This window comes from Salvelinus fontinalis, chromosome 4, assembly GCF_029448725.1.
Source record: "Salvelinus fontinalis isolate EN_2023a chromosome 4, ASM2944872v1, whole genome shotgun sequence".
Classification (NCBI taxonomy): domain Eukaryota; kingdom Metazoa; phylum Chordata; class Actinopteri; order Salmoniformes; family Salmonidae; genus Salvelinus; species Salvelinus fontinalis.
The window spans coordinates 83603100-83630599 of NC_074668.1; the positions used below are offsets into that span (position 1 = coordinate 83603100).

A 27500-nucleotide genomic window follows, 5' to 3' on the forward strand; every position below is an offset into this window, starting at 1 on the left:
AAGGCCAGTGTGCGTTCCCCCAGTCTAAAGGCCAGTGTGAGTTCCCCCAGTCTAAAGACCAGTGTGCGTTCCCCCAGTCTAAAGGCCAGTGTGCGTTCCCCCAGTCTAAAGGCCAGTGTGCGTTCCCCCAGTCTAAAGGCCAGTGTGCGTTCCCCCAGTCTAAAGGCCAGTGTGCGTTCCCCCAGTCTAAAGGCCAGTGTGCGTTCCCCCAGTCTACAGGCCAGTGTGCGTTCCCCCAGTCTAAAGGCCAGTGTGCGTTCCCCCAGTCTAAAGACCAGTGTGCGTTCCCCCAGTCTAAAGGCCAGTGTGCGTTCCCCCAGTCTAAAGACCAGTGTGCGTTCCCCCAGTCTACAGGCCAGTGTGCGTTCCCCCAGTCTACAGGCCAGTGTGCGTTCCCCCAGTCTAAAGACCAGTGTGCGTTCCCCCAGTCTACAGGCCAGTGTGCGTTCCCCCAGTCTACAGGCCAGTGTGCGTTCCCCCAGTCTACAGGCCAGTGTGCGTTCCCCCAGTCTACAGGCCAGTGTGCGTTCCCCCAGTCTACAGACCAGTGTGCGTTCCCCCAGTCTAAAGGCCAGTGTGCGTTCCCCCAGTCTACAGGCCAGTGTGCGTTCCCCCAGTCTACAGGCCAGTGTGCGTTCCTCCAGTCTAAAGGCCAGTGTGCGTTCCCCCAGGCTAAAGGCCAGTGTGCGTTCCCCCAGTCTAAAGACCAGTGTGCGTTCCCCCAGTCTAAAGGCCAGTGTGCGTTCCCCCAGTCTAAAGGCCAGTGTGAGTTCCCCCAGTCTAAAGGCCAGTGTGCGTTCCCCCAGTCTAAATGCCAGTGTGCGTTCCCCCAGTCTACAGGCCAGTGTGCGTTCCCCCAGTCTAAAGGCCAGTGTGCGTTCCCCCAGTCTAAAGGCCAGTGTGCGTTCCCCCAGTCTAAAGGCCAGTGTGCGTTCCCCCAGTCTAAAGGCCAGTGTGCGTTCCCCCAGTCTAAAGGCCAGTGTGCGTTCCCCCAGTCTACAGGCCAGTGTGCGTTCCCCCAGTCTAAAGGCCAGTGTGCGTTCCCCCAGTCTAAAGGCCAGTGTGAGTTCCCCCAGTCTAAAGACCAGTGTGCGTTCCCCCAGTCTAAAGGCCAGTGTGCGTTCCCCCAGTCTAAAGGCCAGTGTGCGTTCCCCCAGTCTACAGGCCAGTGTGCGTTCCCCCAGTCTACAGGCCAGTGTGCGTTCCCCCAGTCTACAGGCCAGTGTGCGTTCCCCCAGTCTACAGGCCAGTGTGCGTTCCCCCAGTCTACAGGCCAGTGTGCGTTCCTCCAGTCTAAAGGCCAGTGTGCGTTCCCCCAGTCTACAGACCAGTGTGCGTTCCCCCAGTCTACAGGCCAGTGTGCGTTCCTCCAGTCTAAAGGCCAGTGTGCGTTCCCCCAGGCTAAAGGCCAGTGTGCGTTCCCCCAGTCTAAAGACCAGTGTGCGTTCCCCCAGTCTAAAGGCCAGTGTGCGTTCCCCCAGTCTACAGGCCAGTGTGCGTTCCCCCAGTCTAAAGGCCAGTGTGCGTTCCCCCAGTCTAAAGGCCAGTGTGCGTTCCCCCAGTCTAAAGGCCAGTGTGCGTTCCCCCAGTCTACAGACCAGTGTGCGTTCCCCCAGTCTAAAGGCCAGTGTGCGTTCCCCCAGTCTACAGGCCAGTGTGCGTTCCCTGCGTTCCCCCAGTCTAAAGGCCAGTGTGCGTTCCCTGCGTTCCCCCAGTCTACAGGCCAGTGTGCGTTCCCCCAGTCTACAGACCAGTGTGCGTTCCCCCAGTCTACAGACCAGTGTGCGTTCCCCCAGTCTACAGGCCAGTGTGCGTTCCCCCAGTCTACAGGCCAGTGTGCGTTCCCCCAGTCTACAGGCCAGTGTGCGTTCCTCCAGTCTAAAGGCCAGTGCATTTCTCTGCCAATAGAAGAACAGCTCAAAGACAGGACTACACACATTTAAATGGAGGATACATGCATTACAAGCAACAAGAGAATGTTGATGATGTATTGAACACCTCTCTCTCTCTGTTCCTCTTCTACCACCTCTTTGTCTCTGCCCTCCCCCCTCCCTCTCTCTCTCTCTCTCTCTCTCTGTTCAAACCACCCCCCTCTCTCTTTCTCTCTATCTCTCTCTCTGTCTGTCTCCCTCACTCTGTTCCACCCTCTCTGTCTCTCTCTCCCCCCCTCTCTCTCTCTGTTCCTCCCCCCCGCTCTCCCTATCTCTCTATCTCTCTCTCTCTCCCCCCCCCTCTCTCTCTCTCTGTTCCACCCTCTCCCCCCCTCTCTCTCTCTCTGTTCCACCCTCTCTCTCCCCCCCCCCTCTCCCCCCTCTCTCTCTCTCCCCCCCCCTCTCTCTCTCTCTGTTCCACCCTCTCTCCCCCCCCCCCCCTCTCTCTCCCCCCCCCCACCCCCTCTCCCCCATACAGCCGTATGACAGCCTGCCGACCTCCCAGACGTGTTTCTTCCAGCTGCGCCTGCCTCCTTACTCCAGCCAGACGGTGATGGCAGAGAGACTACGCTACGCCATCAACAACTGTCGCTCCATCGACATGGACAACTACATGCTGTCACGTAACGTAGACAACGCCGAGGGCTCGGACACAGACTACTGACCAACCGCAGTCTACCCCAGGAGGCACCGTCAAAACAACACACTTTCACAGACCCTCACCACACACACCGACACCGAGACCCAGGAAAGACCTGGCCTGGATGGAATAAAGACTGTCCTCTCACAGACCCTCACCACACACACCGACACCGAGACCGAGGAAAGACCGGGCCTGAATGGAATAAAGACTGTCCTCTCACAGAGCGTCACACAGCAGAAACCCAGAAGGAAAAGTGCATCTTCTTGGTCCCGTCGTCAACGTACAGTAAGAACTCACAGAGTAGCAACAACAGAGAGCGTTAATGTAGCTGTACGGAAGGCCGGGTCACTTTTGAACACCTCATTATATTCCATGTTAACTCTACTACTCTCGACGCATAAGACATAATGGATGGATTTGATTCAATGTTTTTATTTTTCAACCTTGTGGTTTTATTAGTAAGTTGTTTTTTTTAAGCAATTTTTAAAAAAAAAAGCAGTTCATTTGAGTTATTTTTAATATTATTTTGGTTCTTTTTTTCATCGCTTCATTTCTTTCAGGGTTTTTTTATTTTTAATGTTTATTTAGTCTTTGGGAAAATGTGTATAAGAGTATTCATTCACCCAAAGTGAAGAAGAAAAAATACAATATGTTGTACATTGTGTATAATGTTTCATTAGGAAAATGTTTTACATAAATATCCATATTTATTTTTGTTTTAATTTTTAAATTGCCGATGCCGGGGTTTCCTAAAGCAGCAAGAAGAAGAAGAAACTCAATAAAATGCTTCAGAACGGACTTGTCAGTTTATTCTGTGATCAATAAGTGGGGTCTTGGAAGTGGTCGATTTTAGAAATTACAAACCATTAAACCAACATGAAATCAGAATATTACAATTATAATACAAAACATTATGGAGAACACTTTGTTTCGCAGGGAAAAACAAATATCATCACATTTCTTTTTATTAAGTATAAAAATGTCACAAAAGGCCACCTTTTTAGGGAGGTAAAGTAAATAAACCTTGAACATTGTCCAAAACATATTTACACAAAGGAAAAACTCCTTCCCATGGAGTCAAAAGGGACAAAGGAAAAACTCCTTCCCATCGAGTCAGAAGACATTGTTCAACAATGTGCATGTTGTTCACACATGAGCCAGTTTAGAATCAGATGTTGGTGTTCACACATGAGCCAGTTTAGAATCAGATGTTGGTGTTCACACATGAGCCAGTTTAGAATCAGATGTTGGTGTTTACATCACATGGTATCTAGTACCTGGTGTGAAGTCAGATTTTGTTGTTTACATCATCTAGTATCTGGTGTGAAGTCAGATATTGTTGTTTACATCACATGGTATCTGGTGTCAGATATTGTTGTTTACATCACATAGTATCTAGTATCTGGTGTCAGATATTGTTGTTTACATCACATGGTATCTAGTATCTGGTGTCAGATATTGTTGTTTACATCACATAGTATCTAGTATCTGGTGTCAGATATTGTTGTTTACATCACATAGTATCTGGTGTCAGATATTGTTGTTTACATCACATGGTATCTAGTATCTGGTGTCAGATATTGTTGTTTACATCACATGGTATCTAGTATCTGGTGTCAGATATTGTTGTTTACATCACATGGTATCTAGTATCTGGTGTCAGATATTGTTGTTTACATCACATGGTATCTAGTATCTGGTGTCAGATATTGTTGTTTACATCACATGGTATCTAGTATCTGGTGTCAGATATTGTTGTTTACATCACATGGTATCTAGTATCTGGTGTCAGATATTGTTGTTTACATCACATGGTATCTAGTATCTGGTGTCAGATATTGTTGTTTACATCACATGGTATCTAGTATCTGGTGTCAGATATTGTTGTTTACATCACATGGTATCTAGTATCTGGTGTCAGATATTGTTGTTTACATCACATGGTATCTAGTATCTGGTGTCAGATATTGTTGTTTACATCACATGGTATCTAGTATCTGGTGTCAGATATTGTTGTTTACATCACATGGTATCTAGTATCTGGTGTCAGATATTGTTGTTTACATCACATGGTATCTAGTATCTGGTGTCAGATATTGTTGTTTACATCACATGGTATCTAGTATCTGGTGTCAGATATTGTTGTTTACATCACATGGTATCTAGTATCTGGTGTCAGATATTGTTGTTTACATCACATGGTATCTAGTATCTGGTGTCAGATATTGTTGTTTACATCACATGGTATCTAGTATCTGGTGTCAGATATTGTTGTTTACATCACATGGTATCTAGTATCTGGTGTCAGATATTGTTGTTTACATCACATGGTATCTAGTATCTGGTGTCAGATATTGTTGTTTACATCACATGGTATCTGGTGTCAGATATTGTTGTTTACATCACATGGTATCTGGTGTCAGATATTGTTGTTTACATCACATGGTATCTAGTATCTGGTGTCAGATATTGTTGTTTACATCACATGGTATCTGGTGTCAGATATTGCTGTTTACATCACATGGTAGCTGGTGTCAGATATTGTTGTTTACATCACATAGTATCTGGTGTGAAGTCAGATATAGTTGTTTACATCACATGGTATCTAGTATCTGGTGTCAGATATTGTTGTTTACATCACATGGTATCTAGTATCTGGTGTCAGATATGGTTGTTTACATGGCAGCTGGTGTCAGATATTGTTGTTTACATCACATGGTATCTGGTGTCAGATATTGTTGTTTACATCACATGGTATCTGGTGTCAGATATTGTTGTTTAAATCACATGGTATCTGGTGTCAGATATTGTTGTTTACATCACATGGTATCTGGTGTCAGATATTGTTGTTTACATCACATGGTATCTAGTATCTGGTGTCAGATATTGTTGTTTACATCACATGGTATCTAGTATCTGGTGTCAGATATTGTTGTTTACATCACATAGTATCTAGTATCTGGTGTCAGATATTGTTGTTTACATCACATGGTATCTAGTATCTGGTGTCAGATATTGTTGTTTACATCACATGGTATCTAGTATCTGGTGTCAGATATTGTTGTTTACATCACATGGTATCTGGTGTCAGATATTGTTCACACATTGACTGCATTCCAAATGGCACCATTTGGGACCCAGCCATTATCTGGTGTGTCGAAGGATTGTCAGAGTTAATGGTTAACTGGATAGAACAGGAAATGACTGGTAGGAGGTAGTGGGGCTGTTGTATTGTCCCTCACACTGTAGCTCAGGCTCTCTATGGAAGACTGTCTCTCTATCTCTGTCTGTCTCTCTATCTCTGTCTGTCTCTCTATCTCTGTCTGTCTCTCTATCTCTCTCTGTCTCTCTATCGCTGTCTGTCTCTCTATCTCTCTCTGTCTCTCTATCGCTGTCTGTCTCTCTCTATCTCTGTCTGTCTCTGTCTGTCTCTCTCTATCTCTGTCTGTCTATCTCTCTCTCTCTCTGTCTCTCTCTATCTCTCTATGTCTCTCTCTCTGTCTCTCTCTCTCTCTCTCTGTGTCTCTCTATCTCCATCGCTCTCTTCTCTCTCTATCTTCATAGTCTGTCTCCTCTCTCTCTCTTCTCTCTCTATCTTCATAGTCTGTCTCCTCTCTCTCTTCTCTCTCTATCTTCATAGTCTGTCTCCTCTCTCTCTCTTCTCTCTCTATCTTCATAGTCTGTCTCCTCTCTCTCTCTTCTCTCTCTATCTTCATAGTCTGTCTCCTCTCTCTCTCTTCTCTCTCTATCTTCATAGTCTGTCTCCTCTCTCTTCTCTCTCTATCTTCATAGTCTGTCTCCTCTCTCTCTCTTCTCTCTCTATCTTCATAGTCTGTCTCCTCTCTCTCTCTTCTCTCTCTATCTTCATAGTCTGTCTCCTCTCTCTCCTCTCTCTATCTTCATAGTCTGTCTCCTCTCTCTCTCTTCTCTCTCTATCTTCATAGTCTGTCTCCTCTCTCTCTCTTCTCTCTCTATCTTCATAGTCTGTCTCTCTCTCGCTCAATTCAATTCAAGGGGTTTTATTGGCATGTGTTTCATATGTTAACATTGCCAAAGCAAGTCTGTCTCTCTCTGTGTCTCTCTCTCTTTCTCTGTTGTCATAGTCTGTCTGTCTCTCTCTCCATCTCTCTCTCCATCGCTCTCTCGCTCTCTCTCCATCACACTCTCATTTTCTCCATCTCTCTCTCCATCGCTCTCTCCTCCTCTCCGCCTCTTTCTCTCAGTTCATCACATTACAGCCCAAGTGAAATGCTTGACAGGCACTGTCCAGGTCTGTCTGTCTGTCTATCTGTCTGTCTGTCTGTCTGGGACCTGATAAATCTTCTCTTGGTGTAGTTCAAGGTCTCCACAGTGACCCTTGGCGTGTCACACAGGAGGAGCAGGGAGTCGCGTCAGGGCCAAGCTGATAGGTGGAATGGCTGACGTCAGGTTGTCTCGTTGTTGTTGTTGATCCTATCTATGGTCCAACGTGGACATGATGTCAACATGAGGTCACGTTATTGTGTCAACTAAGAAAAACAAGTGGACTGAATGAAGGAAGAGTCCATCAGAGATGAGTGAGATGTTAGTTACCTTTCAATGTGATACTACTCTACCAGGGTGGATATCACGGGTCCATTTGGGATCTGATCACATTCTGTCAGCTGTCGGAATAACACGACCCCATATCCCAGTATTCCTGTTATTAGTCCTGCTTTTTAAGACCCTTCTTGTTCCCAGATGGGTAACCAGGCTATCCAGTTACAACCATTTATCAATCTGATCACCCTCAACTTCCTCAGGACAGATAAGTCCGACTCAACTCCCTCAGTCCAGATAAGTCCAACTCAACTTCCTCAGGCCAGATAAGTCCGACTCAACTCCCTCAGTCCAGATAAGTCCAACTCAACTTCCTCAGGCCAGATAAGTCCAACTCAACTCCCTCAGGCCAGATAAGTCCAACTCAACTTCCTCAGGCCAGATAAATCCGACTCAACTTCCTCAGGCCAGATAAGTCCAACTCAACTTCCTCAGTCCAGATAAGTCCAACTCAACTTCCTCAGGCCAGATAAGTCCAACTCAACTTCCTCAGGCCAGATAAGTCCAACTCAACTTCCTCAGGCCAGATAAGTCCAACTCAACTTCCTCAGTCCAGATAAGTCCAACTCAACTTCCTCAGGCCAGATAAGTCCAACTCAACTTCCTCAGTCCAGATAAGTCCAACTCAACTTCCTCAGTCCAGATAAGTCCAACTCAACTTCCTCAGTCCAGATAAGTCCAACTCAACTCCCTCAGTCCAGATAAGTCCAACTCAACTCCCTCAGGCCAGATAAGTCCAACTCAACTTCCTCAGGCCAGATAAGTCCAACTCAACTGCACTAAATGAAATGTCAACCAAGTGATGGGCTACTGCAAGTAAGGTACTGATGGAGACTGGGGTTTCTCTCCTTTACCCAACACCCTTTCTGTTTTACTCCTCTCTCTCTCTCTCTCTGTGTCCTCAAGATAACAAACAAAACCAAGGTTAGTTTTGTTTGTTATTCTGAGGGCAGACAGACTAAGCTTGGTTTTGTTTCTTAAATCTCCTCTTCTCCATGTCTCAGGGTCTTACTGCAGGTCTATAATATATCTCCTGTCCTCCATGTCTCAGTGTCTTACTGCAGGTCTATAATATATCTCCTGTCCTCCATGTCTCAGTGTCTTACTGCAGGTCTATAATATATATCCTGTCCTCCATGTCTCAGTGTCTTACTGCAGGTCTATAATATATCTCCTGTCCTCCATGTCTCAGTGTCTTACTGCAGGTCTATAATATATCTCCTGTCCTCCATGTCTCAGTGTCTTACTGCAGGTCTATAATATATATCCTGTCCTCCATGTCTCAGTGTCTTACTGCAGGTCTATAATATATCTCCTGTCCTCCATGTCTCAGTGTCTTACTGCAGGTCTATAGTATATCTCCTGTCCTCCATGTCTCAGGGTCTTACTGCAGGTCTATAATATATATCCTGTCCTCCATGTCTCAGTGTCTTACTGCAGGTCTATAATATATCTCCTGTCCTCCATGTCTCAGTGTCTTACTGCAGGTCTATAGTATATCTCCTGTCCTCCATGTCTCAGTGTTTTACTGCAGCTAGTATGATCACATAATGGATCACATGACGCACAGCTCTTAAAGAGACAGCCACTGTCGCGCCCCGCTCAGACACCGACCTTTGCCCTCTGCTGTATTGGAGAGCCTGTTGTGGAAAGATACAGCTGTGTCTCTCCCGGGTCAACTCTGTACCCAGATCAGTCCTTATCTCCTCCATGGACCATGTCTGGGTCCAGCTGTTACGAACGGCTGCTCTCCCCACCACCACGACCATCACCTCCCGTGTTTCTGGGTGCGATGATGCTCTCCTTGGACTGGAGCAGCCTCTCCAGGCAGGGTGAGCTGATCTTCCCCGACGGAGGCCCTCGTCGATGGGCTCGGGGTCTGACTCTGTAGGGGTGGGTCTGGAGGTGGGAGTCCACAGGGCTCGCCTGGGGGTCGGTGCTGGAGGACACCGCGTCGTCTTGGGTCTGTTCCTGGTCGTCGGCTGGGCGGTTGGATCCCAGGGAGCAGCCGGTGGAGGGCCTGCCCAGGCCCGGTGGCTCTTGCTGGGCTGTCTCTGTCTCTGTCTTGGAGGAGCAGATGAGGGCAGTGTGGAGACATTTGAGATGAGTGGCAGAGGAGTAAGGGAAGGAGCCAGGTAGAGGTCCGTGGGAGGCTCGCAGGGCTGGGTGGTGGTCACCCTCTGGGGGGGAGACGATGGGAGGAGAGGCTGGAGGGGGTGGGTGGGCTGGGGCATGGCACTGCTGTGGAGAGTCAGAATGGAATAGGTTAGTTTGTATCTCTTTGTCCACCATGAAGAATTGACTACAAAGAATAGTAGAACATCTTTCTTCCTTAAGAGGCATTATGACATCCTGGCATTCTGTCTCCTGCTTTCTGATGGGATTCTAGACTCCAGAGTTCTATCTAGTGATTACATCATAACTCTGTCGAACATCATCTGAGGGGGAGAGAACAGAACAAACAGAAACCAGTCGGTCTGGCACGAGAGGGGAACACGAGGAACCTTGTTTTTCCTCCTCTCCTACTTCTCAACCTCCTCCCTCTACTCCTCCTCCCTTCTCTCCTACTCCCTTCTCTCTTCCTCCCTTCTCTTCTCCTCCCTTCTCTCTTCCTCCCTTCTCTTCTTCTCCCTTCTCTCCTCCTCCCTTCTCTCTTCCTCCCTTCTCTTCTCCTCCCTTCTCTCCTCTTCCCTTCTCTCCTCTTCCCTTCTCTCCTCTTCCCTTCTCTCCTCTTCTCTCCTCTTCCCTTCTCTCCTCCTCCCTCTACTCCTCCTCCCTTCTCTCCTCCTCCTTCCTTCTCTCCTCCTCCCTTCTCTCCTCCTCCCTCTACTCCTCCTCCCTTCTCTCCTCTTCCCTTCTCTCCTCCTCCCTTCTCTCCTACTCCCTCTACTCCTCCTCCCTTCTCTTCTCCTCCTTCCTTCTCTCCTCCTCCCTTCTCTCCTCCTCCCTTCTCTCCTCCTCCCTCTACTCCTCCTCCCTCTACTCCTCCTCCTCCCTTCTCTCCTCCTCCCTTCTCTCCTCCTCCCTTCTCTCCTCCTCCCTTCTCTTCTCCTCCCTTCTCTACTCCGCCCTTATCTCCTACTCCCTTCTCTCCTCCGCCCTTATCTCCTACTCCCTTCTCTCCTCCTTCCTTCTTTCCTCCTTCCTTCTCTCCTCCTCCCTCTACGCCTCCTCCCTTCTCTCCTCCTCCCTCTACCCCTCTTCCCTTCTCTCCTCCTTCCTTCTCTCCTCTTCCCTTCTCTCCTCTTCCCTTCTCTCCTCCTCCCTTCTCTCCTCCTCCCTCCTCTTCCCTTCTCTCCTCCTTCCTTCTCTCCCCCTCCCTTCTCTCCTCCTCTTCCAGACCTCTACCTGTCCTCTAAGACATTCCTCTGTTGTTCTCAGTCCATTGTCTTATGGAAAATGACACCTCTATAATTCCTCTCCAATAGAGATAGATTGTAAAAACCTGCTCTGCCCTCTTCCTGCTATTCTCAGGATAATGGATATGTTGGGCTCCTCTCCTCCCTTCCTCTCCTCCCTTCCTCCCTTCCTCCCTCAACTCCTACCTGTAGGGTTGCGTTCCAGACATCACTGAAAGTGGCTGCTCTCCTATGGTCCTACTAGCATAGCTACGGTCCTACTAGCATAGCTACGGTCCTACTAGCATAGCTACCACATACACTAAGTCAGTGTTCTGGACATGCATTCTAAATATAATGGTGGTGTTGATACATAACTAGTATCTATCTACAACTCTCAGCTACAATGTAGCAGTGTTCTGGACTTGTACCATTCTAAGTGGTATGCTGGTGTGAGTATTGGAACAGAGTTCCCAGCAGTCTTTCATCACACCTCCCTGTTAAAGAGCTTTACCTTGTGTCTCTTAGCTGGAGTGTGGTGCTCTTCCTGGCTGTCAGTGTGCTGGTCTGGGTCTGGGTCTCGGCGGGCTCGGACTTGAGGAAACCAGCTATGGAGCATCGCTTCCATCTTCAGGATGACACTGACGTAGCGCTCACTACAAACAGAACACAGAACATACCAGGATTTAGAACACAGACAAGAGAATAGAACACAGACAAGAGAAAATAACTGAGTTTAGAACACATAATAGAACAAGGTTTAGAACACAGAAAAGAGAATAGAACACAGAACAGAGAAAATAACTGCGTTTAGAACACATAATAGAACAAGGTTTAGAACCCAGAACACATAATAGAATAGGGTTTAGAACACAGAACACATAATAGAAAAGGGTTTAGAACACAGAACACATAATAGAACAGGGTTTAGAACACATAATAGAACAGGGTTTAGAACACATAATAGAACAGGGTTTAGAACACAGAACAGGGTTTAGAACACATAATAGAACATGGTTTAGAACACAGAACACATAATAGAACAGGGCTTAGAACACAGAACCGATAACATAACAGGGTTTAGAACACAGAACACATACTAGAACAGGGTTTAGAACACAGAACACATAATAGAACAGGGTTTAGAACACAGAACACATAATATAACATGATTTAGAACACAGAACACATAATAGAACAGGGTTTAGAACACAGACCAGGGTTTAGAACACAGAACAGATAACATAACAGAGTTTAGAACACAGAACAGATAACATAACAGGGTTTAGAACACAGAACAGATAACATAACAGGGTTTAGAACACAGAACAGATAACATAACAGGGTTTAGAACACAGAACAGATAATAGAACAGGGTTTAGAACACAGAAACAGATAATAGAACAGGGTTTACAACACAGAACAGGGTTTAGAACACAGAACACATAATATAACAGAGTTTAGAACACAGAACACATAATAGAACAGAGTTTAGAACACAGAACAGATAATAGAACAGGGTTTGGAATACAGAACAGATAATAGAACAGGGTTTGGAATACAGAACAGATAATAGAACAGGGTTTGGAATACAGAACAGATAATAGAACAGGGTTTGGAATACAGAACAGATATTAGAACAGGGTTTGGAATACAGAACAGATAATAGAACAGGGTTTGGAATACAGAACAGATAATAGAACAGGGTTTGGAATACAGAACAGATAATAGAACAGGGTTTGGAATACAGAACAGATAATAGAACAGGGTTTGGAATACAGAAAAGATAATAGAACAGGGTTTGGAATACAGAACAGATAATAGAACAGGGTTCTAGTGTACTACTATAGACCAGAGCCCTATTCCCTATATAGTGGTACTACTATAGACCAGAGCCCTATTCCCTATATAGTGGTACTACTATAGACCAGAGTCCTATTCCCTATATAGTTGGTACTACTATAGACCAGAGTCCTATTCCCTATATAGTGGTACTACTATAGACCAGAGCCCTATTCCCTATATAGTGGTACTACTATAGACCAGAGCCCTATTCCCTATATAGTGGTACTACTATAGACCAGAGCCCTATTCCCTATATAGTGGTACTACTATAGACCAGAGCCCTATTCCCTATATAGTGGTACTACTATAGACCAGAGCCCTATTCCCTATATAGTGGTACTACTATAGACCAGAGCCCTATTCCCTATATAGTGGTACTACTATAGACCAGAGTCCTATTCCCTATATAGTGGTACTACTATAGACCAGAGCCCTATTCCCTATATAGTGGTACTACTTTAGACCAGAGCCCTATAGAACCCTATTCCCTATATAGTGGTACTACTATAGACCAGAGCCCTATTCCCTATATAGTGGTACTACTATAGACCAGAGCCCTATTCCCTATATAGTGTACTACTATAGACCAGAGCCCTATTCCCTATATAGTGGTACTACTATAGACCAGAGCCCTATTCCCTATATAGTGGTACTACTATAGACCAGAGCCCTATTCCCTATATAGTGGTACTACTATAGACCAGAGCCCTATTCCCTATATAGTGGTACTACTATAGACCAGAGCCCTATTCCCTATATAGTGGTACTACAATAGACCAGAGCCCTATTCCCTATATAGTGTACTACTATAGACCAGAGCCCTATTCCCTATTATAGTGGTACTACTATAGACCAGAGCCCTATTCCCTATATAGTGGTACTACTATAGACCAGAGCCCTATTCCCTATATAGTGGTACTACTATAGACCAGAGTCCTATTCCCTATATAGTGGTACTACGATAGACCAGAGCCCTATTCCCTATATAGTGGTACTACTATAGACCAGAGCCCTATTCCCTATATAGTGGTACTACTATAGACCAGAGCCCTATTCCCTATATAGTGGTACTACTATAGACCAGAGCCCTATTCCCTATATAGTGGTACTACAATAGACCAGAGCCCTATTCCCTATATAGTGGTACTACTATAGACCAGAGCCCTATTCCCTATATAGTGGTACTACAATAGACCAGAGACCTATTCCCTATATAGTGTACTACTATAGACCAGAGCCCTATTCCCTATTATAGTGGTACTACTATAGACCAGAGCCCTATTCCCTATATAGTGTACTACTATAGACCAGAGCCATATTCCCTATATAGTGCACTACTTTTGTCCAGGGTGCCATTTGGGAGACAGACAGAGAGTTGGTGATGCCATAAAGGTCAGTGAATAAATGGTTCAGCATATTGTCATGTCTGCGTTCCAACCCTCCACGGATCTTATCTGTACAGTACGTTCTGTCTCTGCCCTGGGCATGTTTACCTCGACAGGAGAAATGTGACGTGATGCTGCCTGCTTGAGTGTCTGAGCAGCTCTGCTGCTGTACAGTCAGTCACACACGCTGCGTGCTCCTGTCCACACGTGGCAGCGAGGGAGGGAGGGAGCGAGGGAGGGTGCGAGGGAGCGAGGGAGGGTGCGAGGGAGCGAGGGAGGGCCGCTGTTCCTTCTATTCACCGCTATAAATAGCCAGTAAGCCCCGAGGCCGTTCTACTGCCTATCTATCGCCCCGTCGTGGCCTCGCTCAGTCTGTGTGTGTGTGTGTGTGTGTGTGTGTGTGTGTGTGTGTGTGTGTGTGTGTGTGTGTGTGTGTGTGTGTGTGTGTGTGTGTGTGTGTGTGTGTGTGTGTGTGTGTGTGTGTGTGTGTGTGTGTGTGTGTGTGTGTGCTGCTGCTGCTGCTTTAAGCAGCCAGTGGGATTTAACACTGTTTCACCAACACCCTCCTCTCTATCTCTTTCGTCTTTCCTATTCATCCTTTTCCTCCCCCCTCCTCTCCCCTTCCCTCCCCTCTCCTCTCATCTTCTGCCTCCCCTTCCCTCCCCTCTCCTCTCATCTTCTGCCTCCCCTTCCCTCCCCTCTCCTCTCATCTTCTGCCTCCCCTTCCCTCCTCCTCCTCTCATCTTCTGCCTCCCCTTCCCTCCTCCTCCTCTCATCTTCTGCCTCCCCTTCCCTCCTCCTCTCCTCTTCCTCGTCCTCTCTGTAGTGGGTTCAGATTATTCCGGGTTCCAGAATGAGAAGTCACCTGCTGTGAGCTGCTCTACATGTGGTCTGATTCCTCCTCACACACATACAGACTACACCCCTGTCTAAATGTGGTCTGATTCCTCCTCACACACATACAGACTACACCCCTGTCTAAATGTGGTCTGATTCCTCCTCACACACATACAGACTACACCCCTGTCTAAATGTGGTCTGATTCCTCCTCACACACATACAGATTACACCCCTGTCTAAATGTGGTCTGATTCCTCCTCACACACATATAGATTACACCCCTGTCTAAATGTGGTCTGATTCCTCCTCACACACATACAGACTACACCCCTGTCTAAATGTGGTCTGATTCCTCCTCACACACATACAGATTACACCCCTGTCTAAATGTGGTCTGATTCCTCCTCACACACATACAGATTACACCCCTGTCTATATGTGGTCTGATTCCTCCTCACACACATACAGACTACACCCCTGTCTAAATGTGGTCTGATTCCTCCTCACACACATACAGATTACACCCCTGTCTAAATGTGGTCTGATTCCTCCTCACACACATACAGATTACACCCCTGTCTAAATGTGGTCTGATTCCTCCTCACACACATACAGATTACACCCCTGTCTAAATGTGGTCTGATTCCTCCTCACACACATACAGATTACACCCCTGTCTAAATGTGGTCTGATTCCTCCTCACACACATACAGATTACACCCCTGTCTAAATGTGGTCTGATTCCTCCTCACACACATACAGATTACACCCCTGTCTAAATGTGGTCTGATTCCTCATCACACACATACAGACTACACCCCTGTCTAAATGTGGTCTGATTCCTCCTCACACACATACAGATTACACCCCTGTCTAAATGTGGTCTGATTCCTCCTCACACACATACAGATTACACCCCTGTCTACATAACAGTGAGTTAAAGTCCCGTTAGCATCACATACAGACTACACCCCTGTCCACATAACAGTGTGTTAAAGTCCCGTTAGCATCACATACAGATTACACCCCTGTCTAAATGTGGTCTGATTCCTCCTCACACACATACAGACTACACCCCTGTCCACATAGCAGTGGGTTAAAGTCCCGTTAGCATCACATACAGATTACACCCCTGTCTAAATGTGGTCTGATTCCTCCTCACACACATACAGATTACACCCCTGTCTAAATGTGGTCTGATTCCTCCTCACACACATACAGATTACACCCCTGTCTAAATGTGGTCTGATTCCTCCTCACACACATACAGATTACACCCCTGTCTAAATGTGGTCTGATTCCTCCTCACACACATACAGATTACACCCCTGTCTATATGTGGTCTGATTCCTCCTCACACACATACAGATTACACCCCTGTCTAAATGTGGTCTGATTCCTCCTCACACACATACAGATTACACCCCTGCATAACAGTGGGTTAAAGTCCCGTTAGCATCACATACAGATTACACCCCTGTATAACAGTGGGTTAAAGTCCTGTTAGCATCACATACAGATTACACCCCTGTATAACAGTGGGTTAAAGTCCCGTTAGCATCACATACAGATTACACCCCTGTATAACAGTGGGTTAAAGTCCCGTTAGCATCACATACAGATTACACCCCTGTCCACATAACAGTGTGTTAAAGTCCCGTTAGCATCACATACAGATTACACCCCTGTATAACAGTGGGTTAAAGTCCCGTTAGCATCACATACAGATTACACCCCTGTCCACATAACAGTGTGTTAAAGTCCCGTCAGCATCACATACAGATTACACCCCTGTAGAACAGTGTGTTAAAGTCCCGTTAGCATCACATACAGATTACACCCCTGTCCACATAACAGTGTGTTAAAGTCCCGTTAGCATCACATACAGATTACACCCCTGTATAACAGTGGGTTAAAGTCCCGTTAGCATCACATACAGATTACACCCCTGTCCACATAACAGTGGGTTAAAGTCCCGTTAGCATCACATACAGATTAGACCCCTGTCCACATAACAGTGAGTTAAAGTCCCGTTAGCATCACATACAGATTACACCCCTGTATAACAGTGGGCTAAAGTCCCGTTAGCATCACATACAGATTACACCCCTGTCCACATAACAGTGTGTTAAAGTCCCGTTAGCATCACATACAGATTACACCCCTGTCCACATAACAGTGTGTTAAAGTCCCGTTAGCATCACATACAGATTACACCCCTGTATAACAGTGTGTTAAAGTCCCGTTAGCATCACATACAGATTACACCCCTGTATAACAGTGGGTTAGAGTCCCGTTAGCATCACATACAGATTACACCCCTGTCCACATAACAGTGGGCTAAAGTCCCGTTAGCATCACATACAGATTACACCCCTGTATAACAGTGGGTTAAAGTCCCGTTAGCATCACATACAGATTACACCCCTGTCCACATAACAGTGGGCTAAAGTCCCGTTAGCATCACATACAGATTACACCCCTGTAGAACAGTGAGTTAAAGTCCCGTTAGCATCACATACAGATTACACCCCTGTCCACATAACAGTGGGCTAAAGTCCCGTTAGCATCACATACAGATTACACCCCTGTATAACAGTGGGCTAAAGTCCCGTTAGCATCACATACAGATTACACCCCTGTATAACAGTGGGCTAAAGTCCCGTTAGCATCACATACAGATTACACCCCTGTATAACAGTGGGTTAAAGTCCCGTTAGCATCACATACAGATTACACCCCTGTAGAACAGTGAGTTAAAGTCCTGTTAGCATCACATACAGATTACACCCCTGTAGAACAGTGAGTTAAAGTCCCGTTAGCATCACATACAGATTACACCCCTGTCCACATAACAGTGGGTTAAAGTCCCATTAGCATCACATACAGATTACACCCCTGTATAACAGTGGGTTAAAGTCCCGTTAGCATCACATACAGATTACACCCCTGTCCACATAACAGTGTGTTAAAGTCCCGTTAGCATCACATACAGATTACACCCCTGTATAACAGTGGGTTAAAGTCCCGTTAGCATCACATACAGATTACACCCCTGTCCACATAACAGTGTGTTAAAGTCCCGTTAGCATCACATACAGATTACACCCCTGTATAACAGTGGGTTAAAGTCCCGTTAGCATCACATACAGATTACACCCCTGTCCACATAACAGTGAGTTAAAGTCCTGTTAGCATCACATACAGATTACACCCCTGTCCAGAACAGACAGGAACTACTGTAGGGAGGGAGAGGAGGGCAGACAGGAACTACTGCAGGGAGGGAGAGGAGGACAGACAGGAACTACTGCAGGGAGGGAGAGGAGGACAGACAGGAACTACTGTAGGGAGGGAGAGGAGGACAGACAGGAACTACTGTAGGGAGGGAGAGGAGGACAGACAGGAACTACTGTAAGGAGGGAGAGGAGTACAGACAGGAACTACTGTAGGGAGGGAGAGGAGAACAGACAGGAACTACTGCAGGGAGGGAGAGGAGGACAGACAGGAACTACTGTAGGGAGGGAGAGGAGGACAGACAGGAGAACAGACAGGAACTACTGCAGGGAGGGAGAGGAGAACAGACAGGAACTACTGCAGGGAGGGAGAGGAGGACAGACAGGAACTACTGTAGGGAGGGAGAGGAGAACAGACAGGAACTACTGTAGGGAGGGAGAGGAGGACAGACAGGAACTACTGTAGGGAGGGAGAGGAGAACAGACAGGAACTACTGTAGGGAGGAAGAGGAGAACAGACAGGAACTACTGCAGGGAGGGAGAGGAGGACAGACAGGAACTACTGTAGGGAGGGAGAGGAGAACAGACAGGAACTACTGCAGGGAGGGAGAGGAGGACAGACAGGAACTACTGTAGGGAGGGAGAGGAGAACAGACAGGAACTACTGCAGGGAGGGAGAGGAGGACAGACAGGAACTACTGTAGGGAGGGAGAGGAGAACAGACAGGAACTACTGTAGGGAGGGAGAGGAGGACAGACAGGAACTACTGTAGGGAGGGAGAGGAGGACAGACAGGAACTACTGTAGGGAGGGAGAGGAGGACAGACAGGAACTACTGCAGGGAGGGAGAGGAGAACAGACAGGAACTACTGCAGGGAGGGAGAGGAGGACAGACAGGAACTACTGTAGGGAGGGAGAGGACAGACAGGAACTACTGTAGGGAGGGAGAGGAGGACAGACAGGAACTACTGCAGGGAGGGAGAGGAGGACAGACAGGAACTACTGTAGGGAGGGAGAGGAGAACAGACAGGAACTACTGCAGGGAGGGAGAGGAGAACAGACAGGAACTACTGCAGGGAGGGAGAGGAGAACAGACAGGAACTACTGCAGGGAGGGAGAGGAGAACAGACAGGAACTACTGCAGGGAGGGAGAGGAGGACAGACAGGAACTACTGTAGGGAGGGAGAGGACAGACAGGAACTACTGTAGGGAGGGAGAGGAGAACAGACAGGAACTACTGCAGGGAGGGAGAGGAGAACAGACAGGAACTACTGTAGGGAGGGAGAGGAGAACAGACAGGAACTACTGTAGGGAGGGAGAGGAGGACAGACAGGAACTACTGTAGGGAGGGAGAGGAGGACAGACAGGAACTACTGTAGGGAGGGAGAGGACAGACAGGAACTACTGTAGGGAGGGAGAGGAGAACAGACAGGAACTACTGCAGGGAGGGAGAGGAGAACAGACAGGAACTACTGCAGGGAGGGAGAGGAGGACAGACAGGAACTACTGTAGGGAGGGAGAGGAGGACAGACAGGAACTACTGTAGGGAGGGAGAGGACAGACAGGAACTACTGTAGGGAGGGAGAGGAGAACAGACAGGAACTACTGCAGGGAGGGAGAGGAGAACAGACAGGAACTACTGCAGGGAGGGAGAGGAGGACAGACAGGAACTACTGCAGGGAGGGAGAGGAGAACAGACAGGAACTACTGTAGGGAGGGAGAGAACAGACAGGAACTACTGTAGGGAGGGAGAGGAGGACAGACAGGAACTACTGTAGGGAGGGAGAGGAGGACAGACAGGAACTACTGCAGGGAGGGAGAGGAGAACAGACAGGAACTACTGTAGGGAGGGAGAGAACAGACAGGAACTACTGCAGGGAGGGAGAGGAGGACAGACAGGAACTACTGCAGGGAGGGAGAGGAGAACAGACAGGAACTACTGCAGGGAGGGAGAGGAGAACAGACAGGAACTACTGTAGGGAGGGAGAGGAGGACAGACAGGAGAACAGAACTAATGTGGTCTGGCTGTAAACTCCGTCCTCTAGTTATTGTTCCGTGTGGTGAGAGTTGGAGACGGAGAGAGGAGGAGAGGGGATATTTACCCCATGTTTGGGTTCTGGAGGACTCCCGTTATTCTCTGGATCCGGTCCATAGCAACGCTCTCCTGGAAACTGCTAAGACCTGGGAGACAGACGGACAGACAGGGAACACTTATCATGAGTGAGGCCACAAGAGAGAGAATATGAGTTTGAAAGAACTGTTGCTTTTGTCAGTTACCTATTTAGAAGTAAAGCGATAAGGAAACGAGACAGACAGTGAGTCTGTTCCAACTCAGTTCTTAAAGAACTGTTGCTTTTGTCAGTTACCTATTTAGAAGTAAAGCGATAAGGAAACGAGACAGACAGTGAGTCTGTTCCAACTCAGTTCTTAAAGAACTGTTGCTTTTGTCAGTTACCTATTTAAAATATCAGTCCTTGGTTCAAAACAAGAGGTTGAGAAACCCTGGTGTAACTGTGACCTCCTCATCTGATCCACTAACAATATCTACCAAACCCTGGTGTAACTGACCTCCTCATCTGATCCACTAACAATATCTACCAAACCCTGGTGTAACTGTGACGCCACCTCCTCATCTGATCCACTAACAATATCTACCAAACCCTGGTGTAACTGTGACGCCACCTCCTCATCTGATCCACTAACAATATCTATCAAACCCTGGTGTAACTGACCTCCTCATCTGATCCACTAACAATATCTACCAAACCCTGGTGTAACTGACCTCCTCATCTGATCCACTAACAATATCTACCAAACCCTGGTGTAACTGACCTCCTCATCTGATCCACTAACAATATCTACCAAACCCTGGTGTAACTGTGACGCCACCTCCTCATCTGATCCACTAACAATATCTACCAAACCCTGGTGTAACTGACCTCCTCATCTGATCCACTAACAATATCTACCAAACCCTGGTGTAACTGTGACCTCCTCATCTGAACCACTAACAATATCTACCAAACCCTGGTGTAACTGTGACCTCCTCATCTGAACCACTAACAATATCTACCAAACCCTGGTGTAACTGACCTCCTCATCTGATCCACTAACAATATCTACCAAACCCTGGTGTAACTGACGCCACCTCCTCATCTGATCCACTAACAATATCTACCAAACCCTGGTGTAACTGTGACCTCCTCATCTGATCCACTAACAATATCTACCAAACCCTGGTGTAACTGTGACGCCACCTCCTCATCTGATCCACTAACAATATCTATCAAACCCTGGTGTAACTGACCTCCTCATCTGATCCACTAACAATATCTACCAAACCCTGGTGTAACTGACCTCCTCATCTGATCCACTAACAATATCTACCAAACCCTGGTGTAACTGACCTCCTCATCTGATCCACTAACAATATCTACCAAACCCTGGTGTAACTGACCTCCTCATCTGATCCACTAACAATATCTACCAAACCCTGGTGTAACTGACACCACCTCCTCATCTGAACCACTAACAATATCTACCAAACCCTGGTGTAACTGACCTCCTCATCTGATCCACTAACAATATCTACCAAACCCTGGTGTAACTGACGCCACCTCCTCATCTGATCCACTAACAATATCTATCAAACCCTGGTGTAACTGACCTCCTCATCTGATCCACTAACAATATCTACCAAACCCTGGTGTAACTGTGACCTCCTCATCTGATCCACTAACAATATCTACCAAACCCTGGTGTAACTGTGACCTCCTCATCTGATCCACTAACAATATCTACCAAACCCTGGTGTAACTGACCTCCTCATCTGATCCACTAACAATATCTACCAAACCCTGGTGTAACTGTGACCTCCTCATCTGATCCACTAACAATATCTACCAAACCCTGGTGTAACTGTGACGCCACCTCCTCATCTGATCCACTAACAATATCTATCAAACCCTGGTGTAACTGACCTCCTCATCTGATCCACTAACAATATCTACCAAACCCTGGTGTAACTGACCTCCTCATCTGATCCACTAACAATATCTACCAAACCCTGGTGTAACTGACCTCCTCATCTGATCCACTAACAATATCTACCAAACCCTGGTGTAACTGACTTCCTCATCTGATCCACTAACAATATCTACCAAACCCTGGTGTAACTGTGACCTCCTCATCTGATCCACTAACAATATCTACCAAACCCTGGTGTAACTGTGACGCCACCTCCTCATCTGATCCACTAACAATATCTACCAAACCCTGGTGTAACTGACCTCCTCATCTGATCCACTAACAATATCTACCAAACCCTGGTGTAACTGACCTCCTCATCTGATCCACTAACAATATCTACCAAACCCTGGTGTAACTGACCTCCTCATCTGATCCACTAACAATATCTACCAAACCTGGCCCACGCAGCTCTACAACAGACACTCTGTAGCTCTACAATATCTACCAAACCTGGCCCACGCAGCTCTACAACAGACACTCTGTAGCTCTACAATATCTACCAAACCTGGCCCACGCAGCTCTACAACAGACACTCTGTAGCTCTACAATATCTACCAAACCTGGCCCACGCAGCTCTACAACAGACACTCTGTAGCTCTACAATATCTACCAAACCTGGCCCACGCAGCTCTACAACAGACACTCTGTAGCTCTACAATATCTACCAAACCTGGCCCACGCAGCTCTACAACAGACACTCTGTAGCTCTACAATATCTACCAAACCTGGCCTACGCAGCGCTACAACAGACACTCTGTAGCTCTACAATATCTACCAAACCTGGCCCACGCAGCTCTACAACAGACACTGTAGCTCTACAATATCTCCCAAACCTGGCCCACGCAGCTCTACAACAGACACTCTGTAGCTCTACAATATCTACCAAACCTGGCCCACGCAGCTCTACAACAGACACTCTGTAGCTCTACAATATCTACCAAACCTGGCCCACGCAGCTCTACAACAGATACTCTGTAGCTCTACAATATCTACCAAACCTGGCCTACGCAGCTCTACAACAGACACTCTGTAGCTCTACAATATCTACCAAACCTGGCCTACGCAGCTCTACAACAGACACTCTGTAGCTCTACAATATCTACCAAACCTGGCCTACGCAGCTCTACAACAGACACTCTGTAGCTCTACAATATCTACCAAACCTGGCCCACGCAGCTCTACAACAGACACTCTGTAGCTCTACAATATCTCCCAAACCTGGCCTACGCAGCTCTACAACAGACACTCTGTAGCTCTACAATATCTACCAAACCTGGCCCACGCAGCTCTACAACAGACACTCTGGTAGCTCTACAATATCTACCAAACCTGGCCCACGCAGCTCTACAACAGACACTCTGGTAGCTCTACAATATCTACCAAACCTGGCCCACGCAGCTCTACAACAGACACTCTGTAGCTCTACAATATCTACCAAACCTGGCCTACGCAGCTCTACAACAGACACTCTGGTAGCTCTACAATATCTACCAAACCTGGCCCACGCAGCTCTACAACAGACACTCTGTAGCTCTACAATATCTACCAAACCTGGCCTACGCAGCTCTACAACAGACACTCTGTAGCTCTACAATATCTACCAAACCTGGCCCACGCAGCTCTACAACAGACACTCTGAAGCCACTGGGTACAGCATATCTGGGTAATAGTGGGTGGCAACAGTCTTCCTGTCTGATCAAGCATTTTATCTCTCTGAACCTCTCTGTCTCTGTCTCTGTGTCTCTCTGTCTCTGTCTCTGTCTCTGTCTCTCTCTACATCTCTCTCTCTCTACCTCTACCTCCCTCTCTCTCTGTCTCTGTCTCTGTCTCTGTCTCTCTCTCTCTACCTCTACCTCCCTCTCTCTGTCTCTCTCTCTCTACATCTCAATTCAATTCAATTCAATTGACTTTATTGACATGGCAAGTTCGTTATTACTTACATTGTCAAAGTATACATATCGAAAAATAAAAATCAAATATATATGTATATATATACAAAATATATATATATATTTATATATAAATAAATGGTGGGACCAACAGTAATAATAGTAGTAGTAGTGGACATGGGATTACCATTAATAACAACAACAATATTAATCAGAACAACATCTATCTCTCTACATCTCTCTCATCTCTCTCTCTCTACATCTCTCTCATCTCTCTCTCTCTACATCTCTCTCATCTCTCTCTCTCTACATCTCTCTCATCTCTCTCTCTCTCTACATCTCTCTACATCTCTCTCTCTCATCTCTCTCTCTCTACATCTCTCTCATCTCTCTCTCTCTACATCTCTCTCATCTCTCTCTCTCTACATCTCTCTCATCTCTCTCTCTCTCTACATCTCTCTACATCTCTCTCTCTCATCTCTCTCTCTCTACATCTCTCTCATCTCTCTCTCTCTCTACATCTCTCTCATCTCTCTCTCTCTACATCTCTCTCATCTCTCTCTCTCTCTCTACATCTCTCTACATCTCTCTCTCTCTACATCTCTCTCTCTACATCTCTCTCTCTCTCTCTACATCTCTCTACATCTCTCTCTCTCATCTCTCTCTCTCTACATCTCTCTCATCTCTCTCTCTCTACATCTCTCTCATCTCTCTCTCTCTCTACATCTCTCTACATCTCTCTCTCTCTACATCTCTCTCTCTACATCTCTCTCTCTCTCTCTCTCTCTACATCTCTCTACATCTCTCTCTCTCTACATCTCTCTCTCTACATCTCTCTCTCTCTCTACATCTCTCTCTCTCTCTCTCTCTCTACATCGCTCTCTCTCTCTCTCTCTCTACATCGCTCTCTCTCTCTCTCTCTCTACATCGCTCTCTCTCTCTCTCTCTCTACCTCTCTCTCTCTCTCTACATCGCTCTCTCTCATCTCTCTCTCTCTCTACATCTCTCTCTCTACCTCTCTCTCTCTCTACATCGCTCTCTCTCATCTCTCTCTCTACATCTCTCTCTCTCTCTCTACCTCTACCTCTCTCTCTCTCTCTCTCTCTCTCTCTCTACATCGCTCTCTCTCTCTCTACCTCTACCTCTCTCTCTCTCTCTCTCTCTCTCTCTCTCTACCTCTACCTCTCTCTCTCTACATCTCTCTCTCTACCTATCTCTCTCTCTCTCTCTACATCTCTCTCTCTCTCTCTCTCTCTACCTCTCTCTCTGTCTTTGTCTCTGTCTTTGTCTCGCTCTCTCTACATCTCTCTCTCTCTCTACCTCTACCTCTACCTCTCTCTACCTCTACCTCTACATCTCTCTCTCTCTCATCTCTCTCTCTACATCTCTCTCTCTCTACCTCTCTCTCTGTCTTTGTCTCTGTCTTTGTCTCGCTCTCTCTACATCTCTCTATCTCTCTACCTCTGTCTCTGTCTCTGTCTCTGTCTCTCTCAATTCAATTCAATTCAAGGGGCTTTATTAGCATGGGAAACATATGTTAACATTGCCAAAGCAAGTGAGGTAGATAATGTACAAAAGTGAAATAAACAATAAAAATGAACAGTAACGATTACACTCACAAACGTCCAAAAGAATAAAGATATTTCAAATGTCATATTATGTCTATATACAGTGTTGTAACAATGTACAAATGGTTAAAGCACACAAGTTAAAATAAATAAGCATAAATATGGGTTGTATTTACAATGGTGTTTGTTCTTCACTGGTTGCCCTTTTCTGGTGGCAACAGGTCACAAATCTTGCTGCTGTGATGGCACACTGTGGAATTTCACCCAGTAGATATGGGAGTTTATCAAAATTGGATTTGTTTTCGAATTCTTTGTGGATCTGTGTAATCTGAGGGAAATATGTCTCTCTAATATGGTCATACATTGGGCAGGAGGTTAGGAAGTGCAGCTCAGTTTCCACCTCATTTTGTGGGCAGTGAGCACATAGCCTGTCTTCTCTTGAGAGCCATGTCTGCCTACGGCGGCCTTTCTCAATAGCAAGGCTATGCTCACTGAGTCTGTACATAGTCAAAGCTTTCCGTAAGTTTGGGTCAGTCACAGTGGTTAGGTATTCTGCCACTGTATACTCTCTGTTTAGGGCCAAATAGCATTCTAGTTTGCTCTGTTTTTTTGTTAATTCTTTCCAATGTGTCAAGTAATTATCTTTTTGTTTTCTCGTGATTTGGTTGAGTCTAATTGTGCTGTTGTCCTGGGGCTCTGTGGGGTGTGTTTGTGTTTGTGAACAGAGCCCTAGGACCAGCTTGCTTAGGGGACTCTTCTCCAGGTTCATCTCTCTGTGGGTGATGGCTTTGTTATGGAAGGTTTGGGAATCGCTTCCTTTTAGGTGGTTGTAGAATTTAACGGCTCTTTTCTGGATTTTGATAATTAGTGGGTATCGGCCTAATTCTGCTCTGCATGCATTATTTGGTGTTATACGTTGTACACAGAGGATATTTTTGCAGAATTCTGCATGCAGAGTCTCAATTTGGTGTTTGTCCCATTTTGTGAAATCTTGGTTGGTGAGCGGACCCCAGACCTCACAACCATAAAGGGCAATGGGCTCTATGACTGATTCAAGTATTTTTAGCCAGATCCTAATTGGTATGTTGAAATTTATGTTCCTTTTGATGGCATAGAATGCCCTTCTTGCCTTGTCTCTCAGATCGTTCACAGCTTTGTGGAAGCTACCTGTGGTGCTGATGTTTAGGCCGAGGTATGTATAGTTTTTTGTGTGCTCTAGGGCAACGGTGTCTAGATGGAATTTGTGGTCCTGGCGACTGGACCTTTTTTGGAACACCATTATTTTGGTCTTACTGAGATTTACTGTCAGGGCCCAGGTCTGACAGAATCTGTGCAGAAGATCTAGGTGCTGCTGTAGGCCCTCCTTGGTTGGTGACAGAAGCACCAGATCATCAGCAAACAGTAGACATTTGACTTCGGATTCTAGTAGGGTGAGACCGGGTGCTGCAGACTGTTCTAGTGCCCGCGCCAATTCGTTGATATATATGTTGAAGAGGGTGCGGCTTAAGCTGCATCCCTGTCTCACCCCACGACCCTGTGTGAAGAAATGTGTGTGTTTTTTGCCAATTTTAACCGCACACTTGTTGTTTGTGTACATGGATTTTATGATGTCGTATGTTTTACCCCCAACACCACTTTCAATCAATTTGAAAAGCAGACCCTCATGCCAAATTGAGTCGAAGGCTTTTTTGAAATCAACAAAGCATGAGAAGACTTTGCCTTTGTTTTGGTTTGTTTGGTTGTCAATTAGGGTGTGTAGGGTGAATACATGGTCTGTTGTACGGTAATTTGGTAAAAAGCCAATTTGACATTTGCTCAGTACATTGTTTTCATTGAGGAAATGTACGAGTCTGCTGTTAATGATAATGCAGAGTATTTTCCCAAGGTTACTGTTGACGCATATTCCACGGTAGTTATTGGGGTCAAATTTGTCTCCACTTTTGTGGATTGGGGTGATCAGTCCTTGGTTCCAAATATTGGGGAAGATGCCAGAGCTAAGGACGATGTTAAAGAGTTTTAATATAGCCAATTGGAATTTGTTGTCTGTATATTTGATCATTTCATTAAGGATACCATCAACACCACAGGCCTTTTTGGGTTGGAGGGTTTTTATTTTGTCCTGTAGTTCATTCAAGGTAATTGGAGAATCCAGTGGGTTCTGGTAGTCTTTAATAGTTGATTCTAGGATTTGTATTTGATCATGTATATGTTTTTGCTCTTTA

At 46.3% G+C, this 27500-nt stretch overlaps 2 protein-coding genes across 5 annotated transcripts in view; one reads left to right on the forward strand and one right to left on the reverse strand.

Moving 5' to 3' along the window:
* Window positions 1-3372, forward strand: part of LOC129852940 (probable E3 ubiquitin-protein ligase HERC1) — a 180100-nt gene extending 176728 nt beyond the window's left edge. Inside the window, exon 42 of the mRNA XM_055918539.1 lies at window positions 2410-3372. Coding sequence (XP_055774514.1) covers window positions 2410-2595 — 186 coding nt within the window. The 3' untranslated portion in view covers window positions 2596-3372. The remainder of the gene's footprint in view (window positions 1-2409) is intronic.
* The window catches only part of LOC129854530 (uncharacterized), a 35301-nt gene continuing 11162 nt past the window's right edge, over window positions 3362-27500 (reverse strand). For 3 of the 4 annotated variants that reach the window (XM_055921702.1, XM_055921701.1, XM_055921703.1), the window contains exons 4-6: window positions 19895-19973; window positions 11005-11146; window positions 3362-9393 (exon numbers count right to left, since the gene is read on the reverse strand). In XM_055921702.1, the coding sequence (XP_055777677.1) occupies window positions 8887-9393; window positions 11005-11146; window positions 19895-19973 (728 nt within the window). In that variant the 3' untranslated portion in view covers window positions 3362-8886. The remainder of the gene's footprint in view (window positions 9394-11004; window positions 11147-19894; window positions 19974-27500) is intronic. The other variant, XR_008759328.1, reaches the window with a different exon arrangement.